This window comes from Sciurus carolinensis, chromosome 17, assembly GCF_902686445.1.
Source record: "Sciurus carolinensis chromosome 17, mSciCar1.2, whole genome shotgun sequence".
NCBI lineage: Eukaryota > Metazoa > Chordata > Mammalia > Rodentia > Sciuridae > Sciurus > Sciurus carolinensis.
In genome coordinates this window covers 62,827,952-62,855,580 of record NC_062229.1, presented here as the reverse complement: position 1 = coordinate 62,855,580, position 27,629 = coordinate 62,827,952, and the positions used below count along the sequence as shown (strand labels likewise).

At 46.1% G+C, this 27,629-nt stretch overlaps 2 protein-coding genes and 1 long non-coding RNA gene across 3 annotated transcripts in view; 1 reads left to right on the top strand and 2 right to left on the bottom strand.

Annotated features, from left to right (window-relative positions):
- Positions 1-494: 494 nt before the first annotated feature.
- Psmd6 (proteasome 26S subunit, non-ATPase 6) lies at positions 495-11,143 on the top strand. Its single transcript, XM_047531688.1, has 8 exons — positions 495-717; positions 1,333-1,538; positions 4,266-4,411; positions 4,986-5,205; positions 5,310-5,418; positions 8,693-8,861; positions 10,797-10,874; positions 11,013-11,143. Exons 1-8 carry the CDS (start codon positions 573-575, stop codon positions 11,107-11,109), a joined length of 1,170 nt encoding a protein of 389 aa, XP_047387644.1. The 5' UTR covers positions 495-572; the 3' UTR covers positions 11,110-11,143.
- Positions 4,772-16,582, bottom strand: LOC124968855 (uncharacterized). Its single transcript, XR_007105870.1, has 4 exons — positions 16,443-16,582; positions 14,332-14,384; positions 11,854-13,390; positions 4,772-5,468 (listed from the first exon to the last, which is right to left on the bottom strand). It is a non-coding gene; the product is annotated as an uncharacterized LOC124968855 (long non-coding RNA).
- A 5,751-nt stretch (positions 16,583-22,333) lies between these two features.
- Atxn7 (ataxin 7) overlaps positions 22,334-27,629 on the bottom strand; it is a 293,750-nt gene continuing 288,454 nt past the window's right edge. Inside the window, 7 exon segments of the mRNA XM_047530550.1 lie at positions 22,334-23,617; positions 25,039-25,083; positions 25,086-25,104; positions 25,802-25,868; positions 25,870-26,276; positions 26,279-26,391; positions 26,394-26,758. Of these exon segments, the coding sequence (XP_047386506.1) occupies positions 23,517-23,617; positions 25,039-25,083; positions 25,086-25,104; positions 25,802-25,868; positions 25,870-26,276; positions 26,279-26,391; positions 26,394-26,758 (1,117 nt within the window). The 3' untranslated portion in view covers positions 22,334-23,516.

Sequence of the window (27,629 nt, the reverse complement as noted above, 5' to 3'; positions counted from 1 at the left end):
CTTTGGACACGCCATCCTCCTGCCTCAGTCTCCTGAGGCGCTGGGATCACAGGCGTGTACCACCCTGCCTGGCTTATCTAGGGGTTTTTACTTAGGCCTTGCTACAAAACTACTGCATGACCTGGTTGATCACATGCCCACACATGGCTAATGCTACAATGTCAGAGCCTTAAGAGGATGAAAATGATGAGAAAGGACCTGACAAATTTGACTGGTTGTTTTCATTGTGACTATCTATTGTTCTTATATATTCAAAAATTCCCAAAGAGATAAAAGGGGAGGGAGGAAAGTTTCACGACCTGGAACTTCTAAGTTGGGTCCAGTAACTCCGGCTTCTGCCCTTTGAACTAGGAAAAGCCACTAGTGACCACAGGAGGGCTCAGGTGCTCAGGCGGGCGAGTTGTTCCCGGCGGTGTCAGGAGGGGGCGCTGTAGGCAGAGGCGGCAGGGGCGAGATCGGAAGCCCTGCCGGAGGCGGCTGGGGGCTTGGTCGACTCCTCCTGCTTCCGCTGCCGTCCTTGCAACGCCTCGGAGCCGGCTTTCTTGCTTTCGGTGGTTCCTGCTACCTTCGAAATGCCGCTGGAGAACCTGGAGGAGGAGGGTCTGCCCAAGAACCCCGACCTGCGCATCGCGCAGCTGCGCTTCCTGCTGAGCCTGCCGGAGCACCGCGGAGACGCGGCGGTGCGCGAAGAGCTGATGGCGGCCGTCAGGGACAACAGTGAGGCCCCGGGAGCGCCCAGTCAGCGGCCTGGGCCTGGCCGCCTGCGCCCGCAGCCCGCGGACCTTTCCGCAGCGGAGCACAGGACGTTGGCGCCCCTCTGTCCCTTAGGGCTTTTCCGGGGGGCCGCGCGTTGCTCCGCGGGGTCCGCTTGGGGTCCTTTCTGTCCGAGGGCGACTTGCGGGGAGCCTGGTGCTGGGCTCGGGGCGGCTGCTCCTGTCAGCCAAGCTCTCCCGGGGAGCGGAGGTTGGGTCCGGTTCCTGTCGTCCTCCCAGCCCTGAGCGCTTGTGGCTGGACGTGAGCCTGTGAGCGTGTGCAGAGAGGCTCCCGCCGTCTCCTGCTTGCAGACTCGAGTTTCCTCCTTTGCGTTGAAGCCGTGCAGCGCAGAGGCTCGCCCTCCCTTTAGACCTGGGAGGATGGCAGGAGTCAGGATGGGCCCGTGCAGCCCCCACCTGCAAACTTGTCCTTTGTCCAAGTGGTTTGCCACGCGGTCTCAGGTTCCTTTCCCGGAGTGGGAGGAGACGGGTGGGCGACAACCGCATGGATAGAGGCGGGCAGACACCGCCTTTAGAGTCCCAGGTGACCCACTCCTGCATTCCTCTTTTGGGCTTTCAGACATGGCTCCTTATTATGAAGCCTTGTGCAAATCCCTCGACTGGCAGATGGACATGGACCTCCTCAATAAGATGAAGAAGGCAAATGAAGAAGAGCTGAAGCGATTGGATGAGGAGCTGGAGGATGCAGAGAAGAATCTGGGGGAGAGTGAGATTCGGGATGCAATGATGGCAAAAGCTGAGTACCTGTGTCGGATAGGCGACAAGGTGAGCGGGGCTGGGCGCCCCTTTTTGTTTAGTATCATCTCCACGTGGGGACTGTTCTGCGTTGACATCATCTCATTCTAAATATTAACTTTAAAAAGACAAAGGCAGTCAAGTTCACCTGAGCTCCTGAGTCAGTGCAAACATGAATGAAAAATGTAGTCTTACACTAGCCTCATGACCTACTCCAGATGCCAGTGTGTTCCTGCACATGGAGCTCACTGTCATTAACTACAAGAGCACGTGCAGAGATGTTTTATTCACTGCTTTTACACAATTGGGGTCAATCTCATTACTTCACTGTTCTCACTTGGTTGAAAAGTATTTGTTTTGATATGTTATAAAAATGTGTACAATTTTCCTTGTAAGAAACTGAAGCTCAGTATGTGTTGTAGTTGTTTAACCATTTTTTAAAATTATTTATCTTTTTAGATATTATAGGCCTTTACTTTATTCACTTATTTATATGTGGTGTTCAGAACCGAACCCCGTGCCTCACATGCTAGGCAGGAGGGCTACCACTGAGCCACAAGCCCAGCCCACTTTGACCTTTGACTCCTTGCATCCTCAGAGATAAGCTTTTAGTATTTTTCTTGTGCACTTTCGAGCATGTATTTGTCCTGTAGAAAATGGGTAGCACTGAACTCTTTTGACCTCTGTGGAGTCCTAGTGTACTAGGCAGTCCTGTTTACCCTTCCACCTGGTGTATTTCAGTGGACATCCCATGACATCTCGCTCATTCTGGTTACCTGCTGCCTAATCGTCAACTGTGGAATATGCCATAGGGTGTCTGTTCGGTGGTTCATGGACATACACGTTTCAGCTGTTTTTAACAAACGGCTGCAGTAGAAAACATGCTTGTATTTGTCCCTTAGTATGTATAAGCTAGTGGTTCACTGAGGTATTGGTCAGTCTATGAAAGGAAATTGCAGGACTAGTGAGCAATTTTTATTTTACTCTGTGTGGCCCAGTCTACATAACACTCACCAGTACCGGATTTAGGGGAAAAAAAAAAATTAGTTGTGTAATGTTAGAGGAAGGGCTCTGAATGTCCTTAACTTTAAGTACTACCCCTTTAAGTTTGTGGGTCCAGGATGACATGTCAGTGAGAAGAATGAAATAGTGTGCTGTCTTGGATCACACTGTCTGGGTTTTATTTTCAGCCCAAGTAATTATGATTTTACCCTCAGTTTACCATCCATAAAATAGGGATAATGATCGTTTCTACTCAGCTGGCTAAGGATAGAGGCAAAGAGCTTAGACCTGTACCTGACACAAATGTTAAGCTTTTATTCATTGAAAACAAGGATTTTTTTTTCCTCTCTAATGATGACACTGGTTCATGGTCAAAATTTGGAATATATAATAAGGTTTAAAAATAATAGTTTGTGTCTACCTTTAGGTTATGTTTGTGTATGGTTTTAAAGAGTTTTGGTTAACCGTGGCCTATATCATCACATCTGAGTGATTTGATTCAGACCTTTAATTTCAACTAGGACATGTGAACTGGTTTTGTTTCAACACTGTATTTCCTGTTTATTAAGTAGCATTCTTCCAAAAAGAACATTCGTTTTTTTCCCTCCTATAGGGTGTTGTTATTTTATTACGTATTACTAAATAGTTTATGACCTCAGTGGGTTTTTATTGTTGTGTTAGCCACTGATTGTCATCTTTATTCACGATGCTCAGTTTGCTGACTTGTAGTGGAGGTTCCTTCAAGATAGTTTCTTTGTCCTTTCGGCAGGATATCATTGGTGTGCTTTTTTTTGTGGTGCTGGGTATCAAACCCAGGACCTCAGGCGAACGCCGTACCCCTGAGCTTCATCCCCATCTCCTTCTTCCTTATGTTTTGATACAAGAACATTTCACAAACTCGCCTGTTATTTTCCCTGTCCATACCTGGAATTGTCCATTTCTCCTAGGATCCCTGGTTCTTTTCAGTGGGGCATGGTGTTTACATATCAAGAGCTGAGTGTTAGGTATACCTACTGCTGTCTTAATTGCCTCTGTTATAAGTTTATGGAAATTATGAAGTAATAAATTACATAAGACAAACCAGCTAGACATGTTCTGAAAAGTACCAAGTGTAAACAAATTGTTTTATTCATATTCTTTTCTTACCAATAGACTCATTTTATTCTACAGTGCTTCAAGTAGGATTGTACATTTACATGTGCATTTGCGTTTTAATAATCAGTTCCATAAGATAATATTCGCATTGCCTCTTTAAAAAAAAATTTCATTTACTTATTTTTATGTGGTGCTGAGGATCAAACCCAGTGCCTGACAATGCTAGGCAAGCACTCGACCACTGAGCACAACTCCGGTGCCCCACTGGCTTTCAAGTGATGACAATTACTAATGTATAGTAGTTATTTTGAAGTAGCGTATCGTAGTTTTTAAAGGAAAAAACATTGCATACAAGAGACAGTGAATACTACAATTTTAAGTTATTAATGTCTTATATTTTCTAGGATGGTGTGTATGCTAGGCATTTCTTATGCTTTATACAAGTGGAAAGAATAGTGTAATAAACATCCTTGCTGCATTATACAGAACAGTGTCATAAAGCTACTTAAGTTGTACTTACTGCACAGCTTCAGCAACGATCAACTCATGGCCCTCTTGCTTTTACTTACTGCCCCAGCTCTTCTGAAGAAAATCCCAGACAGCTGGTAGCTTTGGCAACTTGTAAACTTCCCTTGTCTGTTCCCTTGGCTTTCTTGACAGGAAGGAGCTCTGACTGCCTTTCGAAAGACATATGACAAGACCGTGGCCCTGGGTCACCGCCTGGACATTGTATTCTATCTACTTCGGATTGGTCTATTTTATATGGATAATGATCTCATCACACGAAACACAGAAAAAGCTAAAAGGTACTTTTAAAAGGAGAGGGGATAGATTTCCTCTAAATTATGGTGCTATTAATGAGACATTGATATAAGAAACTTGCGTCTTTTGTTTACAGCTCTTAAATTAGGTCAAATAACTGTGCTTATTGAGTAAGATACTTTCTTTAAAATATATCCTTTTGTTCAAGTTATTGTTCTCTCTTTTTTTTTTTTTTTTTTGTCTTTTTTTGTGGTGCTGGGGATTGAATCCAGGGCCTTGTGCTTACAAGGCAAGCACTCTACCAACTGAGCTATATCCCTGGCTATTGTTTTCTCTTTGAAAAATTTAAAAAGTGTCCAGATACAGTGGTGCATGCCTGTAATCCCAGCAACTCAGGAGGCCAAGGCAGGAGGATCGCAGGTTCTAGGCCATCCCCAGCAACTTAGGAAGGCCCTGTCTCAGAAATTTAAGAAAAATGGGGGCATGGGAGGGCTGGTGATGTGGCTCAGTGGTAGAGTGCCCGTGGGTTAAATTCCTAATAACAGCAACAATACATTTAGTTTCAAAAAGTAGCATTGTCTGTTTCCACGTTTGACCTCGACTGTTTTTATTTAATAGCTTAATAGAAGAAGGAGGAGACTGGGACCGGAGAAACCGCCTGAAGGTATATCAGGGTCTTTACTGTGTGGCCATTAGAGATTTCAAACAGGCAGCTGAGCTCTTTCTCGACACCGTTTCGACATTTACCTCCTACGAACTCATGGATTACAAAACGTTTGTGACTTACACTGTCTACGTCAGCATGATTGCCTTAGAGAGACCAGACCTCAGGGAGAAGGTAATGATTGATCCCTGACTCTTAAAGGACCATCCATGCTTCTCTGACTGCGGTACACAAAAGCATAAGCATAATGCGTAAGCTTTACTTTTTTTAATACCTAGGTCATTAAGGGAGCAGAGATTCTTGAAGTGTTGCACAGTCTTCCAGCAGTTCGGCAGTACCTCTTTTCACTTTATGAATGTCGTTACTCCGTTTTCTTCCAGTCATTAGGTAAGGATGGAGTTGCCCGTTTTGGTGATCTGCCTTTAGCTTTTCTGTTCCTGTGGGCAAATAACCAAAGATAACTTTTCACACATTGGAAAGATGTTGTGCGTCGATAACCACAGGTTCTTGATCAATATGACATATTTTCTGCGAGTTTTGTTGGGAGGAGGGTCAGCAAGCTGTGGTCTGTTGAGGTGTAGGCCAGGAGATAACAATGATTTTTATATTTTTCTATTTTATTTATTTTTATGTGGTGCTGAGGATCGAACCCAGTGCCTCACACATGCAAGGGAAGCGCTCTACCACTGAGCCCCAGCCCCAGCCCTGATTTTTATATTTTTCAAGTGTTATTTAAAAGAATAGAGAAAGAGGCCCACGTGAGGTGGCACACGCCTGTAATCCTAGCTATTTGGGAGGCCAAGGCAGGAAGGTGGCAAGTTTGAGACAAGCCAGGGCAACTTAAGGAGACCATGTCTCAAAATGAAAGGGAAAGGGCCGGGGGTATGGCTCAGCGGTACTGCCAAAAAAGAAGTGGTGGCAGGAACTGTGTGGCTTGCAAAACCTAAAAATACGATCTGGCCTTTTGACTAGGAAGCTTCCGCACCGTTAGCCTACAGGGGGTCTAAGTCAATGCGTGACTGATGGGAAGGGGTGACTAGGATGGGAAAGAGCTGAGGGAGTAGGGAGTCTCTGCGTTGAGATGAATTGAGCCTCGAGTTCATTGACAGGTTATTCTGTAGGCAATTGTTAAAGCTTTGTACTCACTGCAAATAATTTTCAGGGGTTGTAGCTTAAGAACATAATCTGTGGAAAATCTTTATGTTTCTTCAAAGCTACTTTACAGATATCCTGACCACACAAATTTGGTTTCTCCTCCAGTCCTTTTTCCTTCCTGGTCATTTGTTTTCTGACTAATGACAATTAAGATGAAAGAAGAATCACCTTGCAAATGATTTCGTTAAAACTTAGCAATCTATGGCAGTGATATGTTCTCAAGTAAAAGTGCTTGTCGAAATGTATCACGGTCGTGAAAAATGGGACGTGGGGGGTACAAGTGATCGTTCTGCTTTTGCCCTGGGGTTCGGCCCGCTGTGCGCCAAGCACTTTCTCCATGCTTGCAAGTCGGCGGGTTTCTCAGAGTTCCTGCTGCTTATCGCATGTAACGTAGGAACAGGGCTGTGCTGCACGAGTCCCTGCTCACTTGGCCTCGCCCCTTCACACGTACACATGGTTGCTTTTGCACACAAGGTTGTATTGTGGAGTTGTTCTTTTCTGTGCTTGCAGGGGGTTGGGGGTGGGTCTCAAATATGGAGCCTTTCCTCAGAACAAATTCCTTCTCATTCCTGGATGTTTTTTTTATACTCTCTTTAACAAGTAAGATACAAGTCTCACAGCATAAAGCTGACAATTTTAAGGTGTTCAACAGAGTCGTTTTTACTATTTGGACAAACTTATGTGGCCATTAACACAAATTCAACAATGCCTTTATGTCATCACCCCATAAAGAAGTCTGAACTCATTATTTACTTCTCCCCCTCAGCCACCTCTGTTCACTCTGTCTTTGTCAATATGTCCATTCTGGACATTTCACATACATAGAATCACAGAATAAGTGCTTTTTGTGCCTGATGACTTTCACTTAGCCTAACACGTTCATAGTTCGTCCATGTTGTAGCATGTATCATTACTTCATTTTCTTTTATGGCCAAATGAGTCTGTTGTATGAATATGCCACATTTTGTTCAGTCATTATAGTCAATAGATGTGTACACTGTTTCCACTTTTTGGCTACTTTACATGCCAGTGAACACTTGAGTACGTTTTGTGTGGGCATGTGTTTATCTCTTGGTACTTACACCTGGGAGTCTCAAATTGCCACGTCATATGATAACTGCCTTTTAAAGGACGTACCAGGTTACGTTCCAAAGGAGGTGCACCATTTGACGTTCCCACCAGCCATGTGGGCGGCTTCCAGTTTCCCACTTTTGACTCTGGACAAAACGTGGACTTTGTCTTTTGATCTTGGACATCCTAGTGAGTGTGAAGTGCGGCCTCACTGTGCTTCTGATCTGCACTTTTTTGAAGACTGGTTGTGTTGAGCGTTTTTCCTTTGCTTACAGCCATGAGCTCCAGTTGTTAAAGCCTAGCACACTGTTTGGTCATTCTTTCTTAGTTTGTTTCCTCTTTAACTAGGATTTTTGGGAGCAGACCTTATACTTTAAATTTTTTTTCCCTTCATATTCCAGACACCAGCATGGTGTTGGCACACTTGAGTGCATTGATTAAATCAGTAACAGGGGTCGTCCTGGTATAGTAGAATCGATGGCTTTGGGAGCTGCTGACCTCTAAGGTGTCCTCTGCCATCCTGGCCACCTTGCTCAAGACACAGGCTTCCTCCTCCTCTCCTGCTCACTGCTGTGCAGCTCTCCCACTCGGATTCTCAAGTCTGCCCTCCTTCCTGTTCCCGGGCTGGGCTCTGCGCATCCTGCCACGGGATCTTTCCTTATTCACGTTGCTGTCTGTTGTCTGCTCAGCACAGCACAGCCATCTTCTGTCCACCCCCGTCCACGGAGGACTTCGTCCCGCTGTCTTCTCATTTTCTTCCTAAAACTTGTCATTCTGAGACTGTCGTATTCATCAGTTTCTATCCTTTGAAACTGGTTTCTTGGCATATCCTCACTGTAAATATTAAAAGAAACTTGTGTTTGTGTGGATTGCTCATTATCATGTGTACAGTTACTGTTTTTTTTTTTTTTTTTAAAGCTGTTTTAAGAACTCTTTCTAGTTCTTGTAAATCACTTGTCATCAAACCTTTACAGGGTGTTTTAGACTATTTGCATATTTTTTCTTTTTCTTTTTTTGTTGACTATTTACATTTCTGACGATGGGATTCATCACTGTTTCCCTTTACTGCTTCTGTTTTGTTACTTGTTTCTAGTCTTTTGTATCACTGTTAGAATTTTTAATTCTAAAATGAATTTTTCTTAAGGGCCTAAGAATTTCCCCATAGTTACTTCGTTGTCTGTGGACATGGTCCTTTAGAAGCTGGATTCTGTTTAATAGGTGATGTCCAATAACCAGGTGCCACATGAGTGTGACGTGTCCATAGCTGGCCTCGCCTTTATCACGGCTGCTGCTTCCATCACTGCTGGGATGGTGTGGAAGGGCAGAGAGAAATTCTCTACTTGACTGAATCTGTCTCTTGGCCTCATTTGCTTTAGTTTTTAATCCCTTTGTTTGGAAGGTAGGTTCTGATAACTTGTCATCTAATTCATTGCAGCGGTTGTGGAACAGGGAATGAAAAAGGACTGGCTTTTTGCTCCTCACTATCGATACTACGTGAGAGAAATGAGAATTCACGCGTACAGCCAGCTGCTGGAGTCATACAGGTCACTGACCCTGGGCTACATGGCAGAAGCATTTGGTGTTGGCGTGGAATTCATTGATCAGTAAGTGTAAATAACACCATGTCAGTTGGCTTTACAGTTGCCTTCCAGTGTGTGAATTCCTACCTTGTCTGTGGGCATTGTATTTTAAGAGGAAAAGACCACATCAAGAATTTAATTCCAAATATCCAAACATGTGTCATCTGTCTTCCTCAGTCTTCCCCTTTTGTTGACAGGTGGGAAGAGCAAGGTGCAGAGAAGTGATTCACTGAAGGTCCCCTCAATCTTCTGTGATAGTCACACCACAACTAGTGTCTTACCTTAGGTTTCTGTATTTTACATTTTATCATAGGTTTCTGGCCAAAATAGTAATTAAACTTAGGACTTAGCATTTGAATGAATCAGTGATTCAACAAATAGTCCTCTGCGTTTGGTATTGTTCCTGTCTTAACTACTGTCGCTGTAGTCGCAGGAGGGAGCAGGCGACTACAGGTAGAGGGGTCTGTAGAGATAGGAAAGTGCTGCTGTGCTCTAGGGACCATACCTCGCACAAGGCAGGTCTGAGACGTTAGGGTCACTCAGATGAGTCGAGAGTTAGCTCTGTGGACTTCTGGATGCGCAGCAGGGAATGAGCTTGGATAGCGTAGGAACAGAGTGTGCCAGGGTGACTTCGGCATGGTTGGGGGAGTGGTGCGCGTGAGCTCGAGGGTTATCTGTGTGGGCCTCCCTTGTAGTTTGTCGGCTTGGGTGATCGTGGAGGAGTTTCTTTCTGGGGTATCTGTGGTATTCATGTCCTCTAATCATCGGTACAGTTTTCAGTGGTCCACAATGACAAACAGCGAAGGCACATTTCACTTAAATAAGACCATGTTCTTCGTAATCTGTCATTCTTTAATTCTCCAGTGGATTTTAACCTTTTGTTTTGTTTGCTTATCACAGAGCTAGCTATGTTATTTTTCAACCATGTCAGAGCAAGTTTCCGACATGAGCAGATCAGGATCTGTTTTGAGATAAAATGTATACACCTGACCTAAACCCCTGTCGAGTCATTCCCTCATTTTCTTCCTTTGAAAGAACAAAAAACAGTGATGATAATTTTGTTTCTTAAATACTGGTGTCCCTTGTTTTGTTTTGTATCTGAATTCCCAGTCTGGTAACCATGGCCCAGAAGATTGCTTACTAGGCTGGGCACTGTGGAGTGGTTTTCTGAGTCGGGAGGAATGGCTTCTCATGAGCAGTGCTTGAGAAACAGCTGGGCCTGGCTTCTGTTTCCAGCTCTGCCACTAGACAGCTGTGTGGTCTTGGTCAGGCTGTCCCCTCTTCAGTGCCTTATATCCTTCAGTGAATAGTTGGGGGCAGCAGCGTGAGGCCCAGGTGGAGGAGGATGCACTGATGTGACATTTCTGATGGCCAGCGGACCCTAGTGCAGGTGGTTTGGGATTTTCTTCTAAGATCATCTCCAGAAGCCACCGAGCTCCATTTGTTACCTCCAGAGGCCTCATTTTAAATTTTTGACCTCTTGGAATTTCTAGTAGGTGTCTCCTCCCACCCTCCCTCAGCTTACATTTTAGGTAAAATCCCTGTTTTACAAAATGGACTGTGTGGCAATTTACATTTCCTTAGGCTCAGGTTAGACAGTGTTGGAGAGGGACGGAACTGTTTCAGTAAAGGCTGCTGCAGATCATGAGCTTTGTTTCAAACTGTGTAATAGTCTACTCATTTTTCCCCCAGGTACTCTTGTAGCTGCGAAGACTTGATAGGAATGGTTTCACTGTTTGACACTTGTCCCTTTACTATAAACTTCAGGGTCATGTTTATTCTGGTAGATGACAAACCCAACAGTACACCAGGGACAGTTCAAAAGTGCTGCCTGTGCAGTAACAGCTCAGGCTGCAAGGGAAGCTGGAGGTTACTGGAAAGACCACCGAATAATGAGCTTAAGAGCATTTTGTATTTTTCTTTCTAAGGCTAATGCTGGGTTACCTTTCTCTCAATTAGGGAACTCTCCAGATTCATTGCTGCCGGGAGACTACACTGCAAAATTGATAAAGTGAATGAAATAGTGGAAACCAACAGGTACTCTGTTTTGTGCATCAATTGGTAGAGTGCACAGAGTAAGGGGCATTTGTTAGTGGCTTAGAAATTTAGGCCAGGGATTGTCGTGGAGAAATGTGGCTGGTAAATAATTCACTTTCTTCCTGTATTTATTTATAGACCTGATAGCAAGAACTGGCAGTACCAAGAAACTATCAAGAAAGGAGATCTGCTACTAAACAGAGTTCAGAAACTTTCCAGAGTAATTAATATGTAAAATCAATTAAACAAAGGATTTTCTTCTGAGATAATTACTTGGAATTTTTATAGCTTATTTCACTGCGTGCCCACCTTATAAAATAAACACTGCAGCGTTGCTTCACTTTTTTTCTTATACATAACTTGCTTTTAAGGATTAACATAAGGATGGTAGTCCTATAATGCTAATGCCACCTGAATGATTCATTAACGAAGAGTGTTTTATGTCATTTGAACATGGTATAATGGTCACAGGCAAGGGCAGAGGACCCAGGTTAGGTTCTGACTCATCAGTGTGGTAGGGTAAGGACACCACCTCCTGATCTTGGAAAGAAAAAACTGTCACCCTCTTAGTATGATGAACTGTGTATGCTTTCTCTCACAAACAAGTAACCACGTAAGATGAGAAGTTCCCTCGTTAGGAAGCTGCAAATGTAACTTACAAGCATAGATTTTAAGGACTCCTGTGCATATATTAGGAAAATGAATCTTTTCTCCCCAAACAGTAATAGCAGTGGGGAGATCCTTATCTGTCTTCCAGTTATAAACTCTGTGTCAGGCAAGGATTGATGCTGTGAAGATAGGACTACAGAACCAGATAAAGGGGACAAGGGTGTGAAGGGGACTTTCTTGAACAGGGTGTTCTAGAAGGCCTCTCTGTAAGGTGACATTTCAGTGAGAACAAGAGAGAGAACATGCAGATACCTAGGGAGACAGACAGCAAGCCACTGGAGCTTTTAGGCAGAGAAATGACCTGATTTACCTTCCACACTGTCACTGTAGCACTTGGCTGGAGGTGACACTGGGCCGTGGTGGGATGGGTGGTGGCAGGAGGGCAGGTGGGAAAGCAGGTCAAGGGAGGTGGAGGCCATGGCCCAGGTGAAAGATGATTCTGATCTTGGCCACTGGTGTTCTCCAGTGCAGGGGGGTTTTGGTTTTCTTCAGGGGCATGCTTTTTCATTGATGATCTCATTTGAAACTAATTCTGACATTTTCTCATAATCAACACCTCTTCTGTAAGTCAAGTAATAAAATAAAAATCCTACTATGACAAGATACTTAATGGCAAAATATCAGAAGCATTATCTTAAAAGTCGAGACAGTGGCTACCGTCAGAATCTCACAAGGGAGATGGCAATGCTGTGTGGAGTGACGTAGCCAGAGCTGAGGTGGACAAGAGGCGCTTAGTTGGATGCCTAAAGCACTTCCGAGTACCCATCTATGGATTTCTAAGTTAGCTATATAGCCTTAATAATTGCTTGAACAAACTGTGAATATAAGTGCCCATAACAAGACCCCAGATCCTAAAAATCATCAAATGCAGTCTGTTAACTCCAATGAATTATCGTTGAGAACTTACTGTGTTCCTATGTCTGTTTAGAATTAGAGCCGTTCTGAGCGGCATGAAGAGCTGCATGTGTGCGAGCCTCGCTACTTGGGAGTCTGAGGCAGGAGGATCACAAGTCTGAGGCCAGCCTCAGCAATTTTTACTAACATCCTGTCCCAAAATAAAAAGCACTGGGGTAGAGCACTTGCCTACCATTCAGTCCCCATTACTGCAAATAAATAAATACAATGGCAGAATCCTACTTTTTAGCCAATTGACTGCTAGCAGTACATGCTAGAGGGGAAAAAGATCAGATTGCCAGTTTTTTTAAATAACCTTTCCCTCAACTCCCTCCAGTAAAGCTACTGGCCTGATGTGATCACACAGCAACAATGGCTTTTCCATCAAGGCTGAGGGTCCCTGTGGCGTTAGAGGAAAGTGGCCAGAACTTCCTTCTCTCTCCTTCCTTGCTCAAAATGTGCTTGGTTTTCTTTTTCTTTGACCATTTTAGCCCATCTGCCTAAAATTAGTAGGGGAGGATGACAGGTAGGAGACTCATCCCCAGTGGGAGACACACTGAGAACTCCAAGCCTGGTGACAGAGGTGATAAAGCAGAAAGTGCAACTTTGGGAATGGAGCGGGTTCGTCATGGAAAGTGATATAAGCTCATTGTAGCAGAAATTCAAGCAAAGGGGGACTGCTCTGAAGTAATCCCCTAGAGAGATGACCGCTGCTCACAGTCTAGACGAATGTTCTCGATGCCTGTCGAGGTTTAATGCAGAATTGCAGCCCTTGCCACTCGCTGTTCAGGAGTTGCTCTGTCCACTGCAGATCTCAGGCATACTGTCACACCTCAGAATACTGGTTTGGTGGTGAAAATACAACTGGAATCCAACAGCTGTCATTTTAAATGAGGCCACTGTAGTCCCACTTGTCCGCACTGCTGACGCTGGGCGGGTGGCTTCATTTGTATCTGTAAAATGGGTTATAATCAGGCTTATGTGAGAAACACTACCAACTACTAGTAGAACCACGTATTTCTACCACATTAATATTAGTAGAAAGCACTGATTAGTAGGCGACTGAATAGGGTCTTTGAGGCCCAGTGTTACAGAGCTGGGCACAGAAACACATCACCAGATTGATGGTTTTAACCCACTTGTGTTGTTATGAAGGAAAGGCTACACAGAACGGCATTTCACACCTCGTTTTTCAGCCTCTTGGCCCGTTAACGTAAACAGCGAGTTAACCCTGATGACGCCTCGCAGGGCAGCTGCAGGTCCATGGCTGCCTTCCACAGAAGACGCAAGCGAGGAAGGCAGAGGCGGCTTCCTGACACCACGCAACTGCAAACTGGTCCCTTCAGATGGGCTTTCATGAAAAAATACATCTATGGCCACCACCCAGAAACAGTTAACTGGAAACGGGCAGACGAGGCTCACTCTGGACTCGAGCTCCTCAAGCTGCGGGTGACAAGTGTATACTCCCCGCCTGCCCCAGCCCACCTGCCCGTGGAGTCCCTGGCAGGACCTGTCTGCCAGGCCCCTGCTGGCACTGGAGCTTGCCTCCCCTGCACTGCCCGACACCGTGCACTTGAGGGTAAAGGTCGGTGGCCCCAGCATCTAGCAGCTGGGACGCTCTGGCTAAAGAATTCTTGACCTTCATCTTGCCTCTGGTAGCTTCAAGTTATACAGCTTGCTAAAGGTCCTAAAGTTTCTGGTTGTAGACAAGAAGGGCACTTCATAAAATGTTTGAAGTAAGATCATCGTCCAGTGAGTTTATTTGCTAAGGCCCAGAGCTAACAGAGGCGGAAGCCTGTCGCCTCACTGTGTCAGCCCTGCTGCATCGCCATGAAGCGCAACCAGCATGAACCATGCGATTATTTTTTAAGGCAATAATGCTAGTTTCTCTCACCTTGATACAATACAATGTGATTATCCACCAAATCTACCTGTCCAGACGGCCATCTAGATCAGAAATAACAGCTTTAGGTTAATTTTTAACACATTAACTAAGAGAAACTTTTAGGAATGTAAATATACAGTCCCAAAATCACCTTTGTTCAGCATCTGCACCAACTTGCACCAGACCCACACGGCTGGACGGTGCCCAGTTTGCTCCCTGAGCACCTGTCATCACGTAGGATTTGAATGCCAACACATTTAGTTCCCGGCAGCCTGAGCAAACAGTTGGTCAACAGAAGCTCACTGATCATTCACAAACCAGCTGACAGTTCCCCGCTCCACATTCGTCCTTGGCGCTATCGACTTTTTTCTACTTCTTTCTCTGCCCTGTCCCCCTGTGGACGTGGGGAGGGCCGAGATACTTCTTTGCCTTGCCAATGCTGCGCAGGCTCACGGCTGCTGGCCAGCTCGTGCCCCTACGGACGGCTGTGGGGGAGAGTTAACTCCCTACCTAGAAAACGAGGAGCGCTTCAGCGGCCACTGCTTTTCACTTCCGGGCCATGAGACTAGGTGTGCGTGACGGTCGGTGTTCCTGAAGGCTGCATTTTAGCCCGAGCCATTGTAGCCCTGAGCGCATGGTCAAGGGACAGCTACCCTCTGTCATTCACAAATTTCTGGTAGTGACATAACTGTCCCTGTGAAGAGTGGGTTTAAGAAATAAAATGGGGGCTGGGCCACGGCTCAGTGGCAGAGTACTTGCCTGGCACGTGTGAGGCATTGGGTTTGATCCTTCGTACCACATAAAAATAAATAAGGGCCTGCTGTCCCTCTACAAGCACTAAAAAATGAAAAGAAAATGGACAACTTGCCAGTGATCGAGTGGCCTTCCCCTCCTGGGTGCCTCGGGGAAGTGACACTTCGCCCAGACTGCCAGTAGGTGGCGCCTGACAACTATACAACCCGCCTTGTCCAAGGTTACCAGAGATCTGCTTTCCCAGAGTTTAGCAGAATGTCAATGCTGACAAACTACAAGGGGCTTTTGAGGACTCTGCTTCCCCGACACCCTCGGGATCAGTAGCTGTTCTTTCACACAGGCCTCAGAAGCTGGGGACCAAGGTGAGATCCACTGCTGGTCCCCGGCCACTGTGCATCCACACTCATTCCAAAGGCCTCTCAGCCCAGCAACGCCCACTCAGTGTCCATCCCACACCTCCAGCTCACTGCCCGTTCACTCCAGAACTAGCGCAGGCTCAGTCTCCTCCGCCCAAGTGCTCTGACGTGGGTGCCCTGGAATGACAGCTTCCTCCAGGCTGCTTCCAGCCACGCCCTGAGGTTTCACTCAGGAGCCAGGGCACCTGCGTTCCGGTAGTTTTGCAGATGAAACCTGGAACTCTTCCCCTCTCCTACCTTTTCTTCCCTCTCCTGGCCCATTCCTAGAAGAACTAAGCCACCCTGATGGGGTCCCTGGGTCCCCCCTGGTAGGGTAGCCCCTGAGTTACTGGCCATATTGAAACCAACGCAGTCCCCGTGCTGAACCAATCACTGAACAAGCCTGATCCTCAGAAGCTGTGACTTAACAGGAGGTACCGTGACCAATGTTCTGAGTGCCTGCCGAGGTTCTGCAGATGCTTCCAGTCCTCCTCCAGTACCCAGCCGCTTGGCCGACTCCCCACCCACTCTCTTCATCCTTTGGCGTCCTCCCTGCCCAAGCTCTAACTTTTCCATTCAACCAATACCTGCCCTTCTCATTATCCTGGAGAAAACGGCAGAAGAAAAACACCCAAAACACCTTATCTAAATGGGTTGATAATTTGAATGGAGTCAACTCTCTAAACTTCTGTTTTTTTCTTTTTCTTTTTTTTTTTTTTGTGGTGTTGTGAATTGAACACCAGGGGTGCTTCACCATGAGCTACATCCCCTGCCCTTTTTTAGTTTTTATTTTGAGATAGAGTCTAAGTTGCTGAGAGCCTCGCTAAGTTGCTAAGGCTGGCCTTCAACTTGCAATCCTCTTGCCTCAGCCTCCCACGCCACTCAGATTACAGGCGTGCACCACTGTACCTGCCTTCAATTTCTCATTCTTTTTAAACCATCTGGGTCTCACCCTTCCCTGTCTTCCCTTACCTCTCCAATTCTTTGCTCTGTAGTGTTGATTCTCCATCTGTCTTTGCTGGACTTCATCCTGGGTCTTCTCTTTCTGGGATGGGCTTGAAGCTTGTGAAATTCTAGAGATGGAATGTCATGTGTCTGTGCATCTGTCAGGATCATATACTTCTTTCATATGATTCTTAGAGTCTGGGACCACAAAATAGAAACAGAATCATATGCTTGGCTCTTCTGCCTACCAGCTGTGAGACCTCAGGCATGACACCATAGAGAAGTTCCTCCTCAGTACGGGTGGGGTCCAAAGTCCTGCCTGTAAGGGCTGAGAGAGACGGTATGTACAATGCTAGGCACAGTAAGCACCCAGAGCAGAGCATTACTTTAATAAGCCAAATATACAAATGGTGTGTTTTCTCCAGGTAAACTCACCTACTCCTATGATCTCATCTACAAGTGAACAACAGTTCCATCTCTGACAGTTCACACTTCCCTCCTGAGCTCCATCCAACTAGAGAGGCAGGTGTAGGAGGGCCTACGCAGCCAGGGCAAGATGGCAAGTGAGGCGGTCGGTGCCAGAGCAAAGCAGCACGGAGAGGTCTTCTACTGAGGCCAACTTCCTGCCTGATGAAAGTGCTCAGGACACAGCAGGGGACCCAATCAGACAGACACTTCCATACCCATACTCCTAAGTGGGGGACCCAACAGAGATGTGGACAGAGGGGGTGCCAATCAATAACAGTGAGGAGCATGTGGACAGGTGAGGAGACAGGAAAGGAGGAAATCCAGAGACCACAAAAAAAAAAAACAGGCCCAACTCCCCCACCGGATGTCCAACTCTGGGGCCCCTTCTCCTCAGGAGTCTATCTCTGTATCTCCATCACTTTTCAATCTGCCCCCTTCTTGCTTGATATCTCTGCATCCTGTTCTTCACTTCTTTGCTGAATGGAGATGAGGAACCCAGCGCCCCTAGATGGTAACATAGGTTCTAAATTAACCTGAATTTCCACTGGTAGCTCAGAGCCATTATGTCTTTTTTGTTTCCGTTACCATGTCACACATTGTATGTAAAGCTCATCCATTGATTTGGCCCAGGTAGAAATCTTAAACTCACTCTTCCTTTTAATGTTCAACCTAATTAGACATCAAGGCCTGTAGGCTCCACCTTTAAAAGGTTTCCAAAGCCATTCTGTAAACGCAGTAGCTCTTACTGCATTATTACAAGAGCTTTGTAACTAGTGTTTGTCCCAAGGTTCTCTCCTGTCCGTTCTGTCTCCCACAGTCTTGCCAGAGGCCCTGTGTGGTGGAGAGTTTTATAAAAATTATTAAATCATAAGTGCTCAATCCTTCCCTTCACTGAAGACTTCTGTGGCTGACAGTCTGACCCTGCCTTACACCTCCTGAGGTACTCTGACAGAGTCAGCTTTGGTTGTGGAAAATGATAGCAAGTGCCAACAATTACAGCCTTACAAGGTCAAATATGGGTGTAATTACCATTAGAAACAGGATCAAGAGTTTCTTAGGACAAAGGAAGCTGAAGAGGAGGAGAACACAGAGGACCCATTAGGCTTGCCTTAAGGGAAAATTATTTTATTATGGTGGATACTGGGGATTGAACTCATGGTCACTTGAGCACTGAGCCACATCCCCAGCCCTATTTTGTATTTTATTTAGAGACAGGGTCTCACTGAGCTGCTTAGGGCCTCGAATTGCTGAAGCTGGTTTTGACTCATAATCCTCCTGTCTCAGCCTCCGGAGTCACTGGGGTTACAGTGGTGGGTCACTACACCTGGCTTATTTTATTTTTTTGAGAAAGGGTCTCACTGTGTTGCCCAGGCTGTCTTGAACTCATGGGGTCCTCCTGCCTCAGCCTCCTGAGGAGCTGGGACTAGAGGTGCACACCATGGCACCCAGCTTATGGAAAAGCTATGTGATGAGGACTTCAAAGGGGTAGTGTAAACAGATGTCGAGGCAAGAGAATGAAAACACAAGGAACACGGGAAGAGACCTGCACACACCTTCGTCTTCCCACAGTCCCCAATAAAGATGCACCTGGTCCCTTCGGCACCTGCTGAGCACTGGAACCGGGCCACACATCTCTCTGGGCTCTGAGTTTTCATTCGGGTTAATCTGAACCTGATTCCATATGCTTCTGAGGACAAAGGCCTCAACCACTAAGGTCCTGGGCTAGGTCCTTCCTGACCCTCCCACCTTCTCCAATCCCGTCAGCCCCTGCTCCATAGCAAGTTGCACAAAGAATTGTTCTGCGTTTCTGCCCACCTCCATCCTGCTGCTCCATCTATGCAGACCTTACCCTGGTTTTCTGTGGGTGAGGTTCCATAGGCCATGATCCCGAACTGCTGCCCCAACTTCCTTGAATTGAGCAGGTGTCTTGGGATTCAGGGACAGGTTACCTGAAAGGGAAAGGAAGAAAATATGGTAAGAGACTGAGAGGCCGAACCTTCTTCCTGGAAGGTCTGAGGACACCTGAAGTGATATGCACAGGGAATGTCCTACAGTTGAACTATCCTTGGTTGATCTAAGAAGGAACTGGGGAGCCCATGGGGCCAAGGGGTTTGATGCCAGCCTGATTCTCTCAAGTAAGGTATGCACATTTTTTTTTATTTTCTTTCATTACCTAATGTAGTTGCCCCCTTATTTTAAGCAACAACAACACGTTTGAACAATTTACTAGAACAATTCATTTGCAATGGTCAAACTGGCCAGATTCCAGAAAGATCATGCGGTTCTTTGAATGATACCCAAGTGCACCAACAAGGGAAGTGTGTGAACGCAGAGAAGAGGCCTGACAGGTCTGGACTGGAGAACACTCTGCACCACATTGACTACCTGTCACAGAGAGTGTGTTTCTCCACTCTCAGCCTCGCACTGTTTCCCTCAAAAACCTGCAGGGCTAAAATACAGTGGAGCCCACTGTTTACACAGGAACTGAAGGACCCACAGCAAAGCTTTGTGCCCAGGAATGGAAACGCCCTATGGTCTCAGAGGTTTCCGGCCTGTGCAGGGAGGAGGCCAGAGTACAGGCGCTTCCCCAGGTGTCCAGCGCCAAAATCAAGACAAGTCCGACTGGACTGGAAGGCTCAGGACCACGAGGCAGAAACGTGTCAAATATTTCATGCAGCCAACCTTATTTATTGAGAAGTCCTAATTTTATTGCCCATTTAGTAATATGTTTGTTCCACAAACTAATTTCTCATAAAGCAAAGCACTTTTTGTTATAAGTAGCATAAATTATTTTATTTACAGAAACTTGTTATAAAACAAATAGACTATATATTTCTTCTCTTTAAATATCCAAAGTAATTTTCTATCCCTTGACATTTGTTCATGTTCTATACAGCAGCCAACAAAGTTCAGTTGAGATGCTCTTGATTATGTGTACAAATTATCAAACTATTCACACATTTTAACACAGGAGATTGCTTTTATAACCAAGCTCAAACAAAACAAAACAAAACATAGCAAAATACTTTCGAGGCCCTACATTCACACTGACAGTATGTAGTGCTCATTTAAATGATCTGAAAATGTAAAATGTTTTGCACAAAATGTAAAAATGATTATTTTCTGCTAAACAATGAAACTTTTAAAAAAATCATTTTTCAAAGCCCGACTTCCCCCCACCCAGGACAGAATGAGAATTAAGAAATTACTTGGCAACCGAACTCTTGCAGGAAAACAGCTGCCTTTATAAGTTACGTTTTTCAAATTATACATTTTTTTCAATGTTTTCAGAGGTACTTCTTTGTATTATATTTTTGGAATACAAAATATTTTAAATATTCTATGTTAAACTCTGCCTTTCATGAGTGAATAACAAAACGGACACGTCATGTAAGTTTGGTTGCTGACGAGCTGGAACCCTTGGTGCCACTGGGCAATCCATCGCCAGTTGAATTTATGAGACCCAAAAGGCCTTGGTTTTAAAATACCTTATAAAATGACCAGCACTGGTGGTTTTCAACTCCTCCCCTAAAATTTTAGAAGCGATATTTAGGTGGAAAAAAGCAAACTCCAAAGTTCAACTGAACATTCAAGTCTTTTTAAAGAGAATCTGTCTAAGCTTAAAACTAGGGTTCAGGCACTTTCAGTTTTTTTCATTTGTTTTAAACCACATCACACACTGATAACGCACGTGTGCTTAGTGTCGACACACAAAGGCATGGACTTGCACGCCCACACTCGCACACACATGCACACACTCGCACATAAAACATTAAGAAAGAAAAGCAGTGTGTCACTTAGTCACACATAGTCCTGTTGGGGATCAAGCAGCTAGGGAGAAGCTATGCCCACTTCATCTGCACGAATCCACTCCCGAGACACTAAAGGGACAGAGCCTTTCACAGAACAGAGGCATCCCTTGAACTGTAAAGGAGGCAGGTTCTAGAACTATTGGCTTGGCAGTGAACCACTTCAAATTATAAAAAGGTATTTACTTTATTAATTAATAAATAAATACTAGATGATCTCAACTGTACCAAAACTGTATATCAGAAAAAAAGACCTGTGCAAAAATACATATTTAAATATGCACACTTCATTTTTAACAAGATATGTCTTCTGAAATAGGGATACTTCCATATTTATAATAGAACAAAAAATCCCAAAATAAAGATACAAAAGTAGGTTCTGTATAATTCTTTGTTCATCATTGCAGCACTTTTGTTTTGTAGGTTAAGAAAACTGCAGAAGTTGTCATGAAATTCTATTGGAAAGAATATAAAAATTATCTTGGTTTTAAATTGATACCAAAGTCTGTCTAGAAACAACCCAACCACTGCAAATTTGGTTTTTGCAAGTAAATTTAATTCAAAAAAATACTTGTACTCCCATGTTTTAAATGGTCTTAATTGTTCATCATAATAAAAAGTACTTGTTGGAGAAAATAAAATATTTGAACAGTCTAAAATTTAATAGCACTATTTAGAATAGGTCTGTTTGTGGCAGGCAGAATCCCAAATGGCTAATTTCCTAATCCTGATGCTGTGTGTGTTACCGGGAGACATAGTGAAATTCAATTAAATCTCAGTCTAAGAAATCAAATCATCAGCACTCACTAATCTAAGTATCTACAATATTCTGAATCAACTTGCTATTGTGGATCCTATTCACATCTTTTGGAACAACTTGATCTGTCTACAAGTTCCATTGCTAAAAGCAACTTAATTTATAACCATCAAGTCCCCTTGGCTCTGAAAATAAATTCTACCCATACCCCATTGCACTTGTCATCAAGGAACTGATCAGATACCTTCTGACGCCCTCTCGCCTCTGCTCCCTCCCGCCCCGGGATGGAACAACCAGGCTGATTTCTCCCAACTACACCAAACTTGTCCATCCATCTCTCCTCACTAGCTCTCCTATAATAGTTTCATTTTAAAAACATTTACTGATTGATTGCATAATAAGTGAACAAGATACTGTTCTCCCCTTCCTTAAAAAAATCAATATTTTACATCAATTTATCCCTTAAGTATCTGCATAAAGTCTTTGTTTTTTTATATAATAAGAATAATTCTGTAGCAATTCACTTTATTAGGCTGGTAACCAAGTATTTATGCATTTTACCTGTTGTTGATTTAAAATTCCCTGAAACTGAAGTTTGTTACCCAAGAATTAGAGGGAAAAAGTGGCTGCACTGACTGGCTCTGTGCAGAGTGATGATCAGAGCCGAGGAAAGGTCACCCTGTGTCTGGCCGCTCTGTGTTCTTAGGGAGAGGGCCTTGGGTCTGGTTCAGGAGCTGTGGTGGTGCGATCACCAGTTAAAAGGTCCCAGCTAGTTCTCCAACTCCAGTGACACCCTCCCAAGCAATGCTGTCTCACTACAGTAAGCTTCCTTTTGGGGTGGGGTGCCACAGAAAATACCCTGGAGAGCTCCAAAAGTGTCAGGAAGATGACAGCATTAACCCAAGGAAGGAGGGCACGTCGAGGAAACATGACATGCCCACAGGAACCCCCTGAACAGGAATGCAAGCACACTCTTACTCCACCTGTCTGGGGGTCTGCTCCCTGGCCACCTGCATCCAGAGGAACGTCTGTAGTCCTAGGGGAGAGGGGACACACCATGCCGGGAGCAGTGGATGCGGAAATGAGACTTAGTCCCAGGACAGTATCCGCAGAGAAAAATGGGGGCGATCCCTCAGAAGTACATCCTAATGGTTTCACTTTAAAAAGGCAATTCTTAGAAAACAGATGGGGTAGGACCATCAGCCCAGCCTGACAGACTGTTTCACATGAAAACTTAATAAGAAAATCACATCTCTTTGGAAATCTTGGAAAAAGATGACTTTTCTCCCATTTTGATTTTACCTTTCCCAACCCCACCCCCAATTTGGTTTTCCATTATCAAAACTAGTTTGCATTTTCTTTTTCTTTTTTTAAAAATCACATAGAATTGCTTCTGTACCATGAAAATAAGTCTCCAGTAAGGTTTATACTTGCTGTTGGGTCATCAGTGACTTCAAACCATTTTGTAAGTTTGAAATTTCACACAGCTTCTTATTCCAAATTACTTGCAAAGGACTGGGCTATGGAGTCATGACGCCTGGTGCCAGCATCCGTATGCTAGTCCTGGAACATCGCTATGGAAACCTAAAGCCAGATTCCTTTCTGCAGAGGGGCACTCAGTGAACAGCTTCTCTCCTGGAGAGCCTCCAGTCTCCAGATAAGGTGCCTACCTGCTGGAGACTGACCTCCAGAAGATGGTGTTTAAAAAAAAAAATTAAAGTTGGGTTGAGGGGCAGAAAAAGAGAAACCGGCAGGGAGAGGGAGGAGGGAGAAGAGTCTACAGTAACGCTCTTGCCAAAACATTCTTTTGCCCAGCCAATCTACTCGGAGAGTGGCTCCATGATATACTGCAAGTTAAAAAATAAAACAAAAACTTCTCACAGATTGGTAGCAAGCAGTCCAGAGCACTTTAACACTAATAAAAGCAATCCGGTGGCTGAACTCGATCCAGTGTCCTTTATGAGTACTCACTGCTACAGACACAGCTTCAGGGAAATCCTCACTCAAACAAGAGGTTGGCGGGTTACCCTTGAGGCCCACAGGAGGTCGGGAAGAGACTCAAAGGTATCATGGAGTCCAGAGTGCTGAGTGGAGGTGTAACTTGTCTTCAAGAGTGTCCGGGTTATTCCTCCCTGTGCTGTTTTCAGGTGTCAGGGGCATGCCTTTGGCTTTCAAAACAGAGGGGATGGGGAAATGAGAGGTAAGTAAGTGTCTGCACACCGTGCCCCCTGATTCTAAACAAGAACATTCCACAGGCCACTAGTGTTCACTGGTTGCTGGGACAATGAGCCACACAGTTGTCCTTAGCTCAGAAGACTTCGCTGTCCCTGGGCATGACCACTCTCAAGGCCTACTCTGAGGAAACTGGCTGAGGGACACAGGACTGGTTTTTCAGCCTAGAGAAAGGTTCTCATGTTTTTCTTTTGATTTTATTTTCTCATTTTGTCCTAAAAGGAATCCCAGGTGAACTGGGCCATCACACAGGTGTGACAGTTCATGACCAAGGCTGCCTGGGCCTGTGTGGGACAGAGGGGCCTCTGGCCCTCCCAGGGCTGCTTGAGGCCTTGAGAGAGGCATGAATAGACCCCAAGGCTGCCAGCATGTCCACCTCAGTCCTCTTCACAGGCAGCTTAGTACTGTTTTAAAATCAGCTCCATGAGAAGCAGCAATTTGCAAGTTCCACTTTTATAAGAGTGGCCATCTTTAAAGCACGGTGGGATCATTGGTCCCTCTGAGATTCTCATGAATGCTACAGGGTCCCTCCTGCAGAGAAGTGAATGCAGAAATGACATTTCTTGGGGTTCACTCCTCTGATCACTAGCCATCGGGCCCCTAGGATTCCTGCAGTACAAGGAAAGTATTCCATGGCACAGAGTTAAGGCCTTCTCAAACACAATCTTTGGCTGAAAATGATTCTAAGAAAAGAGCCCACGGTTAGATGGTTTGTGGTAAAAGAGGTAATAAACTGGCGGGTCATGAGCCAAGCCTGGCCAACAGAAAGGTGGGCCACTCTAGATTGCAAAACGTTATATAGCTTTACAAAAATGGCCGAATTTCTATGCCATTTCAGACTCGCAATTTCTCTTTGAAATGGGTTAGTGTGTCTGGGAGCAGCTGCTCCACTGAGGTGGGCCACCCTGCCTGCCACTGTGGGAGCACCAAAGTCCACACCCCCATCTAAATGAAGACCCAGTATGCTCAGGAATTTTCACCTGAGATGACAATACAACCCCTCCTGCAAGGGCCACAGTCCATGGGGACACTGCAGCCAGAGGGAGAGTTTAAGGGAGTGTCTCATGCTGTCCTGCTCCTCATGAATGATGAGGAGGAGCGACAAACAGGAAGGGAAAGCAGTTCTCATCTGTGCAGGAGCCCCCCACCAGCTCAAGAGAGCCAGACGACACAAGCCCATGATTTAAGCGGCTACTTAAGTTCCCAGTGTTGGCCCCATGCCTCCAGCACAGCTCATCCCCTCAAATGCTGGAGGGAGTTCGCAGTGAGAAGTACCTTGGCACTGATTGACAAAAGTCTTAGCCTGTACCTAAGCTTGTAATGCGAACAAGGGAGGAAAAACAAAGAAGAGCCTCACATTTTAAGTCAGGGTTCTGGGGCACTGTTGCTGAGATTCCTGTAATAAGCAGGGTGAGGAGATATCCTGATGAATGAAATAACAAGAGGAGAGATGAGCTGGAAGTTAGCGCAAAGGAAGCTGGAAGAAACTGCTCCGGGAGAGGTGGAGTGGCCAGGAGACAGCAGCGCCTGGCATGAGGTTGAGGAGAGAGACAGCACAAGAGAGTCTTGGTTACCTGGGAATCCGACACCCCTCGCCACTCCAAGTGGACCCCCAGCTCCATTTCTTTCTATTAAGCTGTGATGGGGTTCTAGTCCTCAGCGATGGCCATGCTGACTCCTGGTTTTCTGCCTCCTTCTAAAACAGGGAGGAGAAAATACGGGGTGAAATTTAACCAGAGTATCTGAAACTGCTTCAGGTGACAAATATCACAAGCACTTCCTTTGGAAGTCTCGGAGCATCCCTCTCGTTCGGTCTACCCTCAGCCTGGTTTTCTGCAGAGGGACATGCTGGAGGGCCTCCCTTGCTCTGGACAGGGTCGCTCCCGTCCTCCATGGGGTCCAGCTCCAGCTCCACTCTGCCCTATCTGCTGACCACACCCCATGGTGCCCTTCTTCGGGAGCACCTCCCACGGGCACCAGAAGTTCCACAGAGCAGCCTGTCCCAGCCCACAGGCCACCGGCTCTTGCATCTTAACATGACACCATGAGGCTGGACACATTGACAGGCCAACCCACACACCCTTGGGGGATGCCAGGAAGCGCCGCAGTGCACGCCTTACCTGGTGGAGGAGGGAATTGTTCATCAGTCCTTGTGCCCCTGGGATGGTGCCCGCATGCTTCATGTGGCAGTTTGGCGACCTTGGTGGGTTTGCTGCCGCCGCCGCCAGAGCCCGGGGAGCACTTCCTCTTCTTTCCTATGAGCCTGTCCATGGGGCTGTGTGAGAGCGGGAAGCCGCCGTGTAAGTTGATGGGCAGCTCGCTGGACTGGTGGACGAAGGGGCCGAGGGAGAGCATGGAACCCCCACTGTTCACCATCACACTCATCCTCTTGATGGACTCTGCGGGGCTCCCACTCAGGGGGCCCCTCCCTGACTGCTCGTGCAGGAGGCCCGCGGCGTGCGCTCTGTTCGCCACGCAGTCAAGGCTGATGCTGTGGGGAGACGTCACCACTGACACATAGAGAGGCCTGGGGCGAGTCACACAGTTCTTTCTAAAAGACTCCATGGAATGAGAAGAGGAGGACAGGAGGAGGAGGAGGAGGAGGAGGAGGAGGAGGAGGCGTGGGCCAACAGTGGGGAGCTGCTTTTGCGTTTCTTTCCTGAGCCGCCGCTGGCACTGCTACTGGCATTGTGACAGTCAGTGCTGTTAGCTTGTGCCTTAAAGATTTGCTGGATTTCAACTTCTGATGTTTCCTGGACATGGGGGAGGAGGGGACTGAGGAGAGGCCAGAGGGCCTGGAAGGGGATGAGGATGAAGAGGACACTTGTCTGGATTGCGTACTGCACACAGGATCCATCAACCTGGAGGTGGCCGGCTGTGCATTCAGTGTGGTTCCATGAGCTGGTACCGATTTGCTAATTGGGGAAACACAGGTGGACAAGAGCAGTACTGGGGATGCAGAGATGGTGGCTGCAGCAAGATAGCTGATCCCACACTGTGACGTCGGCACAGAGTTTGTCCAGTGAGGAACACGTGCAGAGACCCGTGATGTGGTCCTGGGCACTGGTGGGATTTTCCTGAAAAGTGGAAAGGACAAGAGTGTGACACTGGCCAGAGCCACTCCTGGACGCTCCCAGACACCAAGCAATCCACCGCCAGCAGAGCGGTCACCCCAACACACAGCCAGACCTGTCACTCATCCTTCCAATTCTTCCACACCCTCCTGGGGCTCCAAGGATAACACATGTGCGTGCCCCACCTGTCCTACTGCCTGGCTTCACACTGTCCACTCCCATCCCCAGTCACCCATCTCTTGAGTATTCCATAACACAGGATCCTGTGTCCTCTGCTGCTCCACATCACCCTCTCTGCTTCAGCTCAGTATGGCTCTCAGGAGCTCCGTCCTGGGCGTCCTGAATTGTGCTTACACGGACATGTTCCCAGATTTTCTGAGACTGCAAGTCACTAACTCCTTTGCAGATGGAGCAACTCACAGCTCATTTACCACAGGAGCCCTAGCCCTGGAATGCAGAAGGCACTCAGTAAACATGGAGGGACTCTAGAAAGAATGAGGGGGGAAAAGAAGGGCATTGCCAGTTAACAACAGCAGCTAGGTTGTAACTACTGGCCCAAACATTGCCCAAGGGATGCAGTCTTGAAACCTCAGGGTTGTTCAGTCACAGTGTGGTAACAACTTCTGGGTAAGCTGTGTTGGGGGTGGGGCTGTGCAGACAGGCAGACTAGGGAGGCCTTGCTTTTATTTTAGCTCAATTTTTAAATGTGATTGCACCAACATTTCCGTAAACCCTATGAGAAAATTAAAGTAGGTTACAGCCTGGTGCAGTGGTGTGCAGCTGTAGTCCCAGTTGCCTGGAAGGCTAAGGTAGAAGTATCACTAGAGTCCTGGACTGTGGGATCAGCCTGGGCAACGTAGCAAGAACCATCTCT